Source organism: Danio rerio, chromosome 25, assembly GCF_052040795.2.
Source record: "Danio rerio strain M-AB ecotype USA chromosome 25, GRCz13ab, whole genome shotgun sequence".
NCBI lineage: Eukaryota > Metazoa > Chordata > Actinopteri > Cypriniformes > Danionidae > Danio > Danio rerio.
The window spans coordinates 16,573,456-16,588,367 of NC_141045.1; the positions used below are offsets into that span (position 1 = coordinate 16,573,456).

The 14,912-nt window shown below is 36.7% G+C and overlaps 2 protein-coding genes across 2 annotated transcripts in view; one reads left to right on the forward strand and one right to left on the reverse strand.

Annotated features, from left to right (window-relative positions):
• hipk3a (homeodomain interacting protein kinase 3a) overlaps nucleotides 1–13,379 on the forward strand; it is a 64,418-nt gene extending 51,039 nt beyond the window's left edge. Inside the window, 7 exon segments of the mRNA NM_001144047.1 lie at nucleotides 88–206; nucleotides 1,176–1,337; nucleotides 3,046–3,348; nucleotides 4,613–4,759; nucleotides 4,850–5,118; nucleotides 7,346–7,476; nucleotides 9,076–13,379. Coding sequence (NP_001137519.1) covers nucleotides 88–206; nucleotides 1,176–1,337; nucleotides 3,046–3,348; nucleotides 4,613–4,759; nucleotides 4,850–5,118; nucleotides 7,346–7,476; nucleotides 9,076–9,504 — 1,560 coding nt within the window. The 3' untranslated portion in view covers nucleotides 9,505–13,379.
• LOC147830838 (uncharacterized) overlaps nucleotides 1–14,912 on the reverse strand; it is a 688,366-nt gene that overhangs the window by 218,065 nt on the left and 455,389 nt on the right. The gene's annotated exons all lie outside the window — the stretch shown is intronic.

Genomic DNA, 14,912 nt, shown 5'->3' on the forward strand with positions numbered 1-14,912 from the left:
TCTCCGTCTTGACATACCAGTTTTGATATTAAACCTGAAGCCAGATCCATTACAAAGCTTCACCATTGTCCTTTTTTGACCTTTCAGCAGCCGTGGTCCAACAGAACTCCACAGATCTTGGTGCCAGCTTGGCAGCAGGTCCCGCCACCTGCTACGAGCTTGGCATCTGATACAGTCGTCGGAGCGCAGAGGCGAGGAGACTGGGGGTAAGAAGATCGAAATGAAGACTCAAATATCATGTGCTGACGCAAACTATTGAGCAGTGATGCATCGAAATTCATTTCTCAGGGACAGATTTCGATACCGAAGTATTTTTTTTATTAAAAGAACATTTTAATTTGATTTTATCATTTCAAAATAAGAACGAAAAAGAATGATTTGCCATTTGTGAAATTGTGCTACGTATAATAATACCTGTACTAAACAAAAACAGTAGACAAGCTTAATAAAAATGCATTTACTTTGCCTGTTGGTGGTGTTTACAGAACAACAGGAACAACTGCATTTCCTTGCTTAGTGCTGGAAACAAAGCAGATGTGCTGGTATGTAATGTGTATTATAAGGAGATCATCAAAAAAAAATTTTTTTCTGAAGACAATGGGTTTTTCTTATAATGCTTTAATAAAACCTCTCATTGTAAAATTCCTGTATTTTACATACATATTTAAAACACTACCATGATACAGATCAAATCAACAGAATTAGAAATATATTAAATGAAGCCCATGTATAGTACGTTAAGTTAAAGTTAACACATTCTCCTAGTTTTGAAACACTCAAACTCTTAAGCCATCAAGACAAATGGTCAAGCGCTAAAGTCTTATCCGTACAGTCTTATGTAATGTCGAAATGCATAAAGGTCTGTATTTATTTAATTTAATGAGCTGAATGCAGAGTACCTTGTGCTTTTTTTTTTTTTTTTGCTGTGCTGCCAGAATGTTATGTCTGAACATCTGTGCTTCGTCTCTGGTGTCTGTTGACACTTTGTACTATAAAATCATTGCTGTTTTTATAAGTCCAGAATAAATCATCGACCAAATTAAAACAAAACAGAAAATGTAAATGTGTTTTAGAGCAAAAATCAGGCAGTTTAGATTTCTAGTCGGTCGATTAGTGCATCTTTAATTTGAGCTTTTAAGTGACCTGTTAATCATCATTCTTTCCCTCTGTTAAAGGAAAGTGCGACCACACAGCAGCCATTACAGTTCAGTGATGCCCCAGCCTATTGTTCCTAACCAAATGGCTGTGTCAGCCCATCAGCCTATAAACATTGGCATCGCTCATGTTGTCTGGCCTCAACCTGCATCTAACAAGAGGAACAAACCAAGCCAGAACAGGTGAGCAACAGCCTACAGACATTGGCAAGGGTGCAGGAACTCAACCGGGTGCCTTCATTTGAATGTCATAATACTCCAGTTAGGCAACTACAGTGTTTTCTGAAACATAAGCTGTTTTATTATCTAAAACACGCAGAAACTTTCAATGTGGCTTTTGTAATGAGGTTAAAGTCAAGAAAACAAAACATGCATACTCATTTACATATTAAAAATTGTCTATTTATTTTTGCAGTCGCATATACAGTGGGGGATATAAGTATTCAACACGTCACCATGTTTCTCAGTAAACATTTATTTAAAAGTGCCGTTGACATAAAATTTTCACCAGATGTTGATAACAACCAAAGAAATACATGTATCAATTAAAAACAAATTTAATTAGCTTAGAAATGAAGCTGTGTGTAATAAAATGAAATGAAGCAGGATAAAAGTGTTGAACACATGAAGAAAGGGAGGTGTAAGAAGGCAGACAGCAGCTGAAATCTCTCAGTAGTTTATCCAGCTACCCTCTGTCATTCATCAGTGTAAATTAATATCACGTATTAGCTGCTTCAGTCCAACATCTTCATTACCAGGATGATGAAGATGAAACCAGGGTGGACATTTCAGCAAGACAATGATCCAAAACACAGCCAATAACTCTTAGATGCTTTCAGAGAAAGAAAATCAAGCTGTATAATGGCCCAGCCAATCACCTGACTTGAGTCCAATAGAAAATACAAATTAAAGATCAGATTTGATAGACGAGACCCACAAAACATCAATATTTTTACACTGTTGAAGGCTGTGAAAAATCCCCACTGAGCAACTCATGTGACTTCACTCTCCATATGAGAGGCAAATTTATTATTAGAGATAGAAATATGTGAGCGGAAATATAATTTTGTTACCCCATTTTAAAGGAATAGTTCATCCGAATTGTTTTATTTACTCACCCACAAGTGCATTTAAAAACTAAAGATTTGACTGTTGGCTTACATAATAGGAACACAAATACTATGGAAGTCAGTGGTTACAGGTTTCCAGCTTTCCTCGGAATATCTTTTGTATTTAACAGAGGAAAGAAACTGGTGTGTACATGAGTAAATGACAACAGAGTTTACATTTTTGGGTGAACTATCATTTTAAAGTTTACCCAGCTATAACAGCTTCCTAGAAGTCATCTTAGTTGAACCCCAGAAATGATTATAAATTAATAAAGCAGTCATCAAACCATTTAAAATAAATTACTTCTAAAAGTATTATACAAACACTACTATATTATGAATTATTTTTTTTTAAATTAGAGATAGAAATACGCAAGCATAAATATAATTCTGTTTACTCCATTTTAAAGAGATAGTTCACCCAAAACGTTTCATTTACTCATTCACAAGTGCACTTAAATACTAAAGATGATATTTTAAAATAAACCCGTTAACAGTTGACTTATAATAGGAACACAAATACTATGGAAATCAGTGGTTATAAGTTTCCAGCTTTCCTTAGAATATCTTTTGTGTTTAACAGAAGAAAGTGAGTCAAACTGGTGTGTAAAAAGTAAAGGGTGTGTAAATGACAATTTTCATTTTTGGATGAACTATCCTTTTAAAGTTTACCCAACTATAACATCTTCTTCCCCAAAGTCATCATAGTTGAACACAAGAAATGAAAAAAGGTGAGCAGGAAAGCAGAGTGTAGCTGACTTCATTCTTGTCACTTTTTTCAGAAGTATGAATGTGTCGCATTTCACGGACACGCAGCCCTCAGTGTGTCCATCACCAAAGATGCCGGAAATGTTGCCGAGTGTGGAGCCGCAAACTAGCTCTCCAGAAAGAGCAGTGCAGGCCCAAGTGAAGCAGGAGCCAAAGCAGACAGAGGAGGAGGAGAGCTGCTGTAAGACAACAGTGCCCAATAAGCAGCGAGAGTCCATCATTATCAGAGAGTCGCCCAGCCCGGCGGTTAGTGTCATTAGCATTAGCAGCGGCACAGATGAGGAGGAGGAGCAAGCGCAGAGGTGCTCCCTTAACAAGTGAGTTGGGCTTCAGATTGTTATCCGTAGAATTCAGTTTGTGGTAATAGTTTCTTATGTGCACCGGGATTGTAATTATTTAATTTAAGAATATTGTAGATTATTAAGTTCTATTGTGGAATCAAGTAATTCTCTGCTTTAATATCTTTTTTATGATGTCATTTATTCATGGGGTGTGAACCTACACTGGTTTCAATAATCATGCCACCGTTTCAGTTTATATGATATCGCCGTGCGTCGCCGTGCATTGACTATGCTTTCCATACACAATTTGATATTTTATTTAGCAAAACAATTATTCTTGTATTAAAATGTATTGTTTATAAATATATTATTTGTAATACAATTTTGTACTTTAATACAAGCATGCACAATACAACATTAGCATTTAAAGCAAATGCACAACTGTAAATGTCACTCATGGTTGGATCATAGACTGTAAAAGTAATAGACTTGGTATCCGTGACGTCACCCATAGGTTTCTGAAGAGCACAAATGAAGCAACAAGTAGGCATGACCAACCGTCGCCATTTTGTTGTTATGTTATTTGAGTATTTAGAAGCCCAGCAGGTGCAATTGGACTTTTTGTATGCTAATATCATCGAATCATAACAGATGTCTAATATATATTTAACTATTAAACGTGTAGTACAAAATGCACCAGTATTAATTCAGAGGGTCAGTTAGATAGAAGGAGCTGTGTAAAACTAGGTTATGACTTTTGTTTAATGAATTCTGCATTAATAAAAAAATATCAATAAAACATAATTAGAAAGCATTTTCAATCATTTAAAGTCATATTTAATTAATAACATATCTAAAAATCCCAAACACTACCATAAGTTTCACAGCTGTATTTTAAAAATGCTTTTCTGCAGATTATTTTCTTCAGTGTTATTTCTTTAATTTAATATCTTTTAAAATACTTATTTTTGTTTGATTTGTTGTTATTACTATTGCTTTATTTACTACAAGACCAGTTCTTTGTGACATCAGTTTGACATGTTAACAAATCTATTGGTTAGGAACTGTTTCAAATTGACTTATTTTTCAGATTCCATTCATTTCTTAGATTCCACCCATGTTTTTTTGCGTCACAGATGTCACATGGTCTTGTTGTTTCTGTGCAAAACATCTCGACTAACTTGAGTAGATTTCAGAGAATTGTAAATGATACCTGAAAATATTGTTAAACTTAGACCTAAATTCTGTTTAGCAGCATTCATATAACTCATGTATGTATGCTTTGTGTTCTTTTTGACAGATGTAAAGGCAGTCCAGAGTGCGAGGCCTGCACAGGCTCTCTAAACATGGAACGTGTGTGTTCCCTCAGCAGTCCTGATAGCAGTCTGAGCACCAGCTCTTCAGCCTCAGCACAATCCAGCCCTTCACCATGCAAAAGACCCAGCAGGTACAGATCTTTTTTTATATTCAACATTAGCACAATTGAAAGGATAAGATCCATTTGTGTGTACTTAATTTCTTCTCAATCTCACTGTAGTATATCGGAAGATGACGGCCATGAAAGTGGTTGTGAAACAGTAGATGGGTCACCCCCCTCAGACTCCTCACTAGGACCCCATGAAAGTCCCTTCCCCGAAAGACGCTTCCTGCGCAATCAAAACCAGAACCAGGAGCCACGGGCCAGACGTGGACATCCCAACAACACAGGGCTGAATAAGCCTGCAGTGAGAACAGTGGTGGTGCCGCCCATGAGAGTGCTGAATAATAACCATCATCCCAACAATGAGCACCTTGCAATCAGCACAGGTATGGACTCCACGTGGTACTCTTAAGGCTGATTTATACTAGACGCATCTGCTAGCTCGCTTCATGCTGCGTTGAGTTGTGCTGAATCTCACTTTGAATAGATTTTGGTATGCCTATACAGACATCTTTACGATTGTTTTTGTAAAAAAGTTGAGAGATAAGTTCAAAGCCAAAAAGAGAGGCCATGGAAAAATTGGAGAACCAGGTAGTTTATTAATAATTTATTAATAAAATATATGTACTATACATATTGTACATAGCGCACAATAATACAGAAAATGTTTTTCCACCATTCATAGGTTTTACACTGACGTAGATATTACAATTTTGTATTTAAAATCATTAAATGGCTACAAAACCAAAGAATATTTAATCCTATTTGTTCACAATATACTGATGCCCTGTTTTTCTAGGCTTTATTGGTGATAATGGTAAGGAAAGTTGGCCCAATATTGCCTTTTCAACATAAGTAGAGGACACAAACTAGCCAGAAAGTAATGTGTGAATTTTTGAGTGGGTGAAAAAAAAAAAAAAAGTAATTTTTTATGTAAGCGGACTTTTTTTGCGTTTATTCTTCCCATAATAAAAAATATCTATTTGTAGAGCAACCCATGTTCTGTTGTCATTAATATTTTTATAAACTTTAATAGGTAAATCTGTCTAAGATATGAACAAAAGCTAGTGATGCATCAAAGTTTGATTTAAAAAAAAAATCTTAAATGGTTATTAAAAAATAATGAATGATATTAATATAATTTAGTTGCAGAAACTTTCTACTTCTCTGTTTATCCATCTGCTTTTACGGTATATTTCTAGTGATTGCCATATGTCGTTTTTAGAAGATATCTCAACAACAAACGCGTCGAGTTTAAAAACCTTGTCCAATTTGCGAGGTGTGTGCACACTTAGCGGAGGTCCGCGGTGCGGGTGAAAGCATAAATCAGCCTCAAGATGAATGTAACTTTTTTTGACAGAACCTTAAAGGGTTCTAAAACATCCCATCGTAGCACCAGTTTTTATTACAAATTTGAGAAACGCTTACTTAATTTTGCATGTTAGGTACACAGGGGAGAAACAATAGGGTCCACATTAGTTCCTTCAGATTCATAAAGATTTATGTTGTGTTTGAGTAAAGAAACGCAAAAAAAGGTTTCATTTACATTAAAAATGAATGGATGATGAGGTTGACTTCTATGATGAACAAGACTAATACCTTCTCGCAAAATGTATCTTTGAGTATGATTTTTTTTGCTGAAACTGTCATCATTGGTGATACATTAAAAATACCAGTCAATGGCTAAAACAAAATACATCCAGACAAAATAAAATAAATAGCTGACAGGTCTTGTGTAATTAATCGGTCAAGATATGCATGAAAAATTTGATTTTTACAGCTTTATCTTTAATCAATGGGATCTGCAAACCATCCTGGATTTGTTTACGATAGTCTGGAAATAGGGGGAGATTGTGGTGGTAGCTATTGTCTTACATTTTATAAATCAGCAAGGACCACGGTTTAAGTTCAAGTTTATTGGTTTCAATACAAACCAATATTTTTAGTGTGGTCACAGCTAATGTCTACTTTACAGGTCATAGGAGAGAAACAGGAAGTTGTCACAGAGGCTATCGCAGGTGATTATGGGTATAACGTGCACTGCGACCCTGTGTCTTGTGCGCGACATCCCAGTGTTGAGTGAAACCCTTTTGGTTTGAGCTTCCTCTCCCATACCTCTGATCTCTTCATTCCCGTCTTCGTTTTTTTATACTCTGCGTGTTGACTGCCCTAAATTTGTTTTTATTTTTGTTGGAAAATATTTATATATTTTATATAATAGACTCCCTCCACCCCCTTTCGTACCAAAACATATCTGTCCCGCTTCCTATGTGGAGCCAGTGCTTTGTTTTGGAGGCATGCTATGAAAGAAATATTGCTGGAGCGGTAAACTCTTTCAGAGGCTTCTCATGGCACGTCCCCCTGGCAATGTGTTTTGTTTTGGGATGTCCATGGAAGGTTTGAGGAGAGTTTATGTTTTAGATACATTGCTATCTAAGTTTCAGGTCCTTCGTTTTCTTTTATATTTCTGTTGATCAGAACGTCAGTAAATACTGGCAGCTGATTCAGTTTGTAGAAGCTGCAGATGTTTTTTTCCTCCTCTTGTCACTTTTGTAATGTGAACTTATATAAGGAAACTTATATTTTGTTTGATTTCTCCTTTTTTTTTTGCAGTCTTCGAATCCTCTTGCCAGTCCAGAAGTCGCTGCGGCCCAGGACGACTGAGCCACCTTTCCACCCCCACGCTACCCCGCCAGCAGAAACTGAGCTCTTCATTCCAGCCACAGCCGCTAGGCTTTGGCCAGGTTGGTCTGTTTTAAATCTCTCTGGCTTCTCTCTGTAATACGGTTTAAATTGAAATGCTTTGTAGTTTGTACTAAAAATATTTTGCCTGCTACAAGCAAGTTTATAACTGATTATTTGTTTCATAATGTTTTAGATGCTGAACAGTACATCGTTTAAAAATGTTTTGCTTTTAAAGATGCTTATGGTTTTAGTTAAGGGCCATGGGAAGTTTGTATTTGGGGGTGGCATCCAAAAAACATAGAAAAAAATACTGATGGCTCATCCAGCATTTAAATCATTGCCCCCAATACATTTGAGATAATATATATATGTGTGTGTGTGTGTGTGTGTGTGTGTGTGTGTGTGTGTGTGTGTGTGTGTGTGTGTGTGTGTGTGTGTGTGTGTGTGTGTGTGTGTGTGTACGAAATTAGTATGAATGCTTTGTCTTTATATATTACCTGTTAAACTGAGACAAAAGTAACAGCAATCGGGTTTTAACAGAAAAGTTTTTGAAGCATTCACTAGCTATGTTTTCATACAGCTATTTTTGGACATGCGCATAAAAAATTGGTTGATGGAAACGCTACGATGAGCTTAAGTTTTGAAGATGCGTATAAATTACGATAGAATCACTTATATTGAACAAATTCCAGTATGTGCTTTAAAAATAGGTCATGTGATTTTGTTATAACAGATCATGTGACGATAAAACTGTGTGAATGGACAAACCAGCAGCCTGAGCAAACTGTAAAACATCTGAAATGTTGTTTTGGTTCTAAAACGCTGTAACCATTTTAGTATTAGTGTTATTATATTACTATTTACCTCCAGAACTGTCAAGAACGTCTGTGCTCTGTGTCTCATACCTTTAAACGATACACATTCATTACTTGTCGGCATTGTCTTCTGAGACGCAAGTAAATTATTAAATAAGGAAAAGATTCACGCAGCTTCTTCCACTGCAGCAAATTCTGTTTTTACAGTTAATATTTTGCACCAGTTAATCAGGAAGTGACTATTTTGTTCTCTTTGACTCATGGATGGAAAAGCTGCTTTATTCGCATGTCTATTATGTGACAATCCAGTTTTGCTCAAAACATGTCTAATGAAAACAGATCAGAAATATAGATGACTTATCATAATTCATATTTTTTTGTTTCTTTTAGTTATTGCTTCAGACTGTGAATGCCTATTAGTAATTCTACTAGCAAATTTGCAAATCTTATGACTAAAATGTGTATCTTATTACCAATACTATGTAAACTAAAGACTATTGGCTATTTAGATTTAAAAACAAAAATTGTGGCAGGTAAAAACTTTAATGTATGTACTGTAAAAATGCTGGCTTCTACACAATCAATTTGTGTTGCGACACCATAAAGGAATTAGTTTAACTTGTGGATTGAACATAAAATAATAAAGTTTTCTTAAGAATAACTCAAGAATTGTGTCGTTTCCTCTTATTGTTTATACGAGTAGTTTTAACATGCAGCAAAAGTCATTATTTTTGTGCACATAGATTTCTTATGTAAACCAATTTATTTATTTACTTTTAAAACTGCAAATTTAGATGTGATTTTTGAAATGAAACTAACTTTGTTTTATCTCGTCTCGCTCAGGTCCAGCATTACGGCTCCTGCCACAAGGAGTGGAACGGCAACTACCGGCAGCCGCGCAGACCGCAGGCCTTCATCCCGCCCACTGTCCACGGCCCTACCTTTCCGCTTCCCCACGGCAGTCCCACACACTCAGCCGGCCACCCGCCGCCTCCCGCCCTGCTCTCCTATCCGCCTTCCGCGCCCGTGGCCCACCTCTTGCCTTCACCATGCCCACCGCCGGCGCCTCGGCCCGTCTTACAGCCCGCCTACAGCCTGGTGCACCACCAGGGCATCAGCATGGGCATCAACCACAGGCTTCTGCCCTCTCCCACCCTTCTCCCGCAGGGCCAATTCAAAGCCCTCTTTCCCCCGCACTCCTATGTGGCGTCGCCCGCCTACGCCGGCTTCCCCCTCAGCCCCAGCAAACTCAGTCAGTACCCGTACATCTGAGCTGGAGCCCACGACAGCCACGCGCACGCAGCCGGCACTGAGCCACGACCACTTTCCTCCTCTTTCCTTTTCTTATGATGTTTCATGATGCAAATCGAGCTTTATTCAGAGATCATGGAGAATTAATTAAACCAACGAATGCGTGAGTGAGCGAATGACTGAGTGGATTGAACACAAAACTCACTTTTAATGTGTTTTTTGCACATTTGATACAACAAAATTTCCCATAGTCGCAGCAGGACCCCTCCCATATGCTATTTTTCGATATTGCCTTCTGACGTGCGTATTAGACACAGTGACTCGTCAAAGCCATCGCTGTCTCCAGTGTGTGTGTGTGTGTGAGTTTCCTTGTACGTATTTTTTTCCGTAGACGTCCCACGCTCCTCAGTGTTAAGTCCCGGTGTTGAAAAGGTTGTCACGCTGCATGTCTTTTTGCATGGGCTAAAAACCAATGTTGGACTCTCCAAAAAAAATTTGGGAGGGGAAGGCCTGCAAATCATCGCTTTTCGCTCCTCTGTGTATTTGTTGTAAGACTTGCTGCATTGAGTCCATTCGGATTCAATAAACAGTGCCTTAAAAATACGTGTTGTTGCAAATTAACCCAGAATCCCATGTGCAGTCACGCGTGTATCAGACTGCAGCACTTGAAACTTTTTCAATCATTCGTTGTGATTTTTTTTTCTTTTTTTTTTTAAATATTAGGGCTGTTTCATTGATCTTTTCATCTTTCTTTCTCATGCTTTACATAATCTCGGTGTCGTTTGCGATTTTTATTTAAGTCATCTCTTTAGGGTCGCGACGGGTGTTTTTCGTTTTGGGTGTCGACAATGAAATCACCCCGAGTGCATGAATTGTACAGGCGAAAAATGTTTTGTTTAATGCCTTAGATGAATTGCGCATTATTGGAAAGCAGTCCTCTTTTTGTACGTGTGGTATTTACAAGGTGGACGTATTGCGTCGAGCGGTAGCAACGTTAGATTTTTTTTTTTTTTCATTTTCTCCCTGAGGATAACGTGCCGTAGCAGAGGCTGATAAACTATGTACAGAAACGTTTGCGTACTTTCATCATTGATAATCTGTTTCTACTCTAATAGTATTTACACTGTTTAATGAAACTGCAATACAATCCATAGTTTTCGGGGTGTGTGTGTGTGTGTGTGTGTGTGTGTGTGTGTGTGTGTGTGTGTGTGTGTGTGTGTGTTTTCATTTTCTTTCCATCGATTCTACGTTAATTTTAGAGTTAGAAGTGTTATCGGTGTTGGATTTGTATCAGCAGATAGCTCTTTTATGATATTGTATGGTTTCATGTTTGCTTTGTGCAGAATTATTTCAGTATTGAGTATCCAACTGTAAAGTCTATCATTGCTGGAGTATTCAGTGCTTTATAAGACGAGATGGTTGATGGTGTGCAATTTTCCTCATAGATGCATGTGACCAGATTTGGATTGTTTTGTATTCTCTTTCATTTAATTTTGCTTGTTATTGGACGCTGGCTGTTTTAATTTCAAACATTCCGTCAGGGAGAAATAGCTTTGTTTTATTTTATTTTTTTTCTGTGTGTGCTTATTTTAGATTTAAAGTTTTGTTTTTCATTTGGTGCGTTCATTTATTATGCTTTCGCTACACCAAAGACAGTAATTCATTTCTTAAGCAGAGTAGCTACTGTTTTAGCGTAGACCTCGAAACGTAGTTGTATTTAACAGATTTAAATAAACACAAATTATATGTATAAAAAATGTTGAGGTTGATGTTTAGCTTTTTTCGGGCAAGTTCTGACTTTGTTTCATTTATTCTTGAATGTATCATAGATAAGCTGCTATATACTGATTGCCACTTCATTATAGCTGTGAAATTAGATGATTAACTTTGTTCTTAGCCTTCTTATTTTTATATACGTCTAATTATTCTTGAATTAGAAGTGAGATGATTTTTGTTTTTCGTTTGTTTGCTTTGGGTTTTATCGTACTGACTGGCATCAGAAGCGTTTTAATGCCTCTCTGTTTTAGTTTCTTTTCATTTGAAGTGTCATTGTAACTACTGTATTGCAAGTAATGGAGTTTTTGCTTTTTATTTGATTTTGTGCGCGTGTGGGGTTTGTATTTTTACGTTTCGTTTGCATCAGTGTTTTATCTGTTGGGCTAATCTTGCGTATTAGATGCATATTGGTATATATCTATCTTAGTACGTATATATATTTGCATTTTGTTAAAGCATAGCTTGCAGGATAGATTTAACTCGTTTGTTTTAAGCATCGATATGAAGTCTGTATTTGACGACCCAGTTCTTTTACCATTTCAGTAATGCCGTTAGCACTTGATACTTTGGAGAAACTAGCTACAAATTCGGGTTTGGGTATAATGAATCATCTCATCTCGGTAACTACAGTGCTTATAATTTTGTTTATAATTATTAATTTCTCCCTTTACTATTATTATTGTACATACGTGCGCACACAAAAAGTATCAGGTGTATGAATTGAATTCCAACAATGCGTGCGTTTTAAAAACGGACTGTTCATTAGCTCCTGTTCTCATTCTGTGGGCCGTTATAGGAGTGTGCTCGTTCCCTTCTCTTTAAAGCGAGATTAGTGCCTTTGAAATGTGCTTCAGACCTTTATATCCCTTTTGCAAACACTGCCTGCCAGCCTCTTCCTCTCTTTCATGCTCTCGGATGACGTGAAAGCTGCGGCGTTTGCTAGTCAGAAGTGCTGTTAGCAACTTTTGCTTCAAAGTAGACAACCATCAGACGTGGAGAACCCGACAACTTAACCAACGTATTAGTCATGCAATGCAGTAAATCACCTTTAAGGATTGTTTTCTCAGTGGTGGAAATTAAATCCAATCATGCTTGATGCTATTTTTATGACCAAGAAACGACGACAACAAACAATAATGAAATGATATCAGGGATTGTTGTTCTTTTATTCTTCTTATTCCTATTATGCTGACTATAAACACCCAAGACACGGTTTTTTCTCGTATTTGGGAAGCTTTACATGATACACTGTGAATGTAAACCACATTTTGTGAAGTAGAAAAATGATCCCTTTTGTTTTTGCAGCGTCATGAGATATATTACAGTCCAAAAAAGCGGCGCGGTTCCTCATAGTTTGAGCCCGCTGTATTTAGCATGTAGCACTAGAGATGAGTACTAAATTGCTACTCATGGGCACATTATATGAATTCTATCACATTAGCTCACAACATAGGTCTAACTAAACCCAACCTACCAAGAGTGAAACTTGAGGGATTTGAAGACGAAGCTAAAAGTTGAAATGACTCCCAAAAACCAAACCGTTTGATTTCATGCTTTTATTTCTTGTACAGTTAATTCAGGGTCCTTGTATTTGTCATATGTGCTACTGTGTAACACTTGCCGATTTCTTTTGTGTTTTGGGTTGGATTGCTTTAGATCTATTTTTAACTCTTCTGCGAGATTATATTTTAGTACAAGTTAAATCTCACTGCAAGTTATCGGATAATATTTAGAGTTAAGAGCAAACAGACTTGATTTACTAAAAATCTGAACTGTTACTGTTTTCATATTTGTACATTTGATTTTTTTGTGGCTTTTGTTTTATTTTCTGTTTGCTTTCGATTTCTATGCTACATTAGTTTGCCATGTAGCCACTGCACTGTGCAATATTCACTATATGAGGACTGGGAAACTTTTTTTTTTTTAGATGTAATGTCTCTTACAGTTTGCGGTCGTATTTCTCTCTAGTTCTCAGTGATTTATATGTGACCAAGCCTTATGTACTTTGTCACAAAAAGCGGGTTTTCCTGGTGACTATTGGTGAGTGTCAAATTAAAGAAATTATGGTGTATTGTCAAAATTCACTTTGAATTAAAATATATATTGCTGCGGGCACACAATTGTTTGCTTGTCGTTATTTATAGGGAATTTTATATACAGGACAGTGGGGACGGTTGCAACATCGGGGGCAGTTGCAACGAGACTTATTTCTTCATTCACAGGGTATTCGGGGAGTATTAAAAAGGTTTAATGTCTTAAAGATTTGGTCATCTACGATATCATATTTTCAATTTAGTCGATGTGTAATGTAGCTGTGTGAAAATAATTAACATCTTTAAATGTAATATGCTCAATGCAAAGGGAGCCATTGGATTTTACAGAGTTAGCTTAGCAAAGCCAACAGCAAACAAAGTTTTGGGGACTACAAAAAATACATCCAGGCTAGTGAGATCACAAACACTTTAGGTTACGGGCATTCACCATGCGCATACACCCCGCGCAGCTAAGGGGTGTGGCCAGAGGTGCTGTAATGTTATAGCAGAGAAAGCTAAAATGGCATCAAAACGCTATTTCCACAGAGCTTGTTCTGTTTCTGTATTTGGGCGTCCAAAGGACCCGACACAAAGAGAGAAGTGCTTAAAATACTATAAAAACTATATACACACTCTGGACCACCCCTTTATATCTCAAAAGCAAATTTTTAGGCCTTAAAGTCCTAAATTACTGAAATATTGTGTTGGAGGTCTTAAATCTTTATTAACAGGTCTTATTTTTTCATTGTTCATGTATTGCTACCCAATCTAGCCAACACACATCTGATCTGCAACAATTCATCTCAATAAACGTTAACATTTTATTTTAAAATAGCCTTCAAAAATGTATTCGGTTATAATAATTTTTTGATTTGTCAAGTGAAAGTTTTTTTAACTGGGATCTTCAAAAAAAATCCCTAGCATTTAGCCCTGTATGAGTCTAAAATTTCATTCACAATGGTCTTAAAAATGTCTTAAGTCTTAAATTTAACTTGGTGAAACCTGCAGAAACCCTGATTCAGGATTAATACTACATGTTCTCAGTTAGACCCTCCTTCAGTCCAAAAGAAATCAGCCATGTGACCAATTTTTCCCGAATAAAACTTTTAATGTTCAGAAATTTCCAATATCATCTAATCAGTTTTTTTAGGAAACAGTATTTAGTTGTATCATCTTGGCTTCAAATTGGTATAGCTATCAAGTGGTAAAGCAATTGTATCTAACCATAGAAAGTTAAATCATGGTTGACAGAGTAGCTGTCTCCTATCACAAAATTAGTTTAAAAGCTGGTCATATTGTAAGTGGGTGTCTGTTAGATATGGGTTTATTTTATTAACAGTTTGAGTTTCCATAAAAAAACTCTCTTGAGAAACTGAAGGAAATGCAAAAAGTGTTGCAACTTTCCCTATGCACTCCCCTACTGTGTTTTTCTTTTTTTTTTTTTTTTTTTTTATACAGGGACAATGTACAACATGAGATGTTGAGCCAGAGTTAGCTATAAAGCCAAGTTACACCTGTAGTCTTTGGGCAGGAAGTTGTAACAAGTTTAACAATATTAAAAAATATATAGTACAACATACACTTACAGTACAATACATCAGTGGTTCCCAAAGTGGAGAC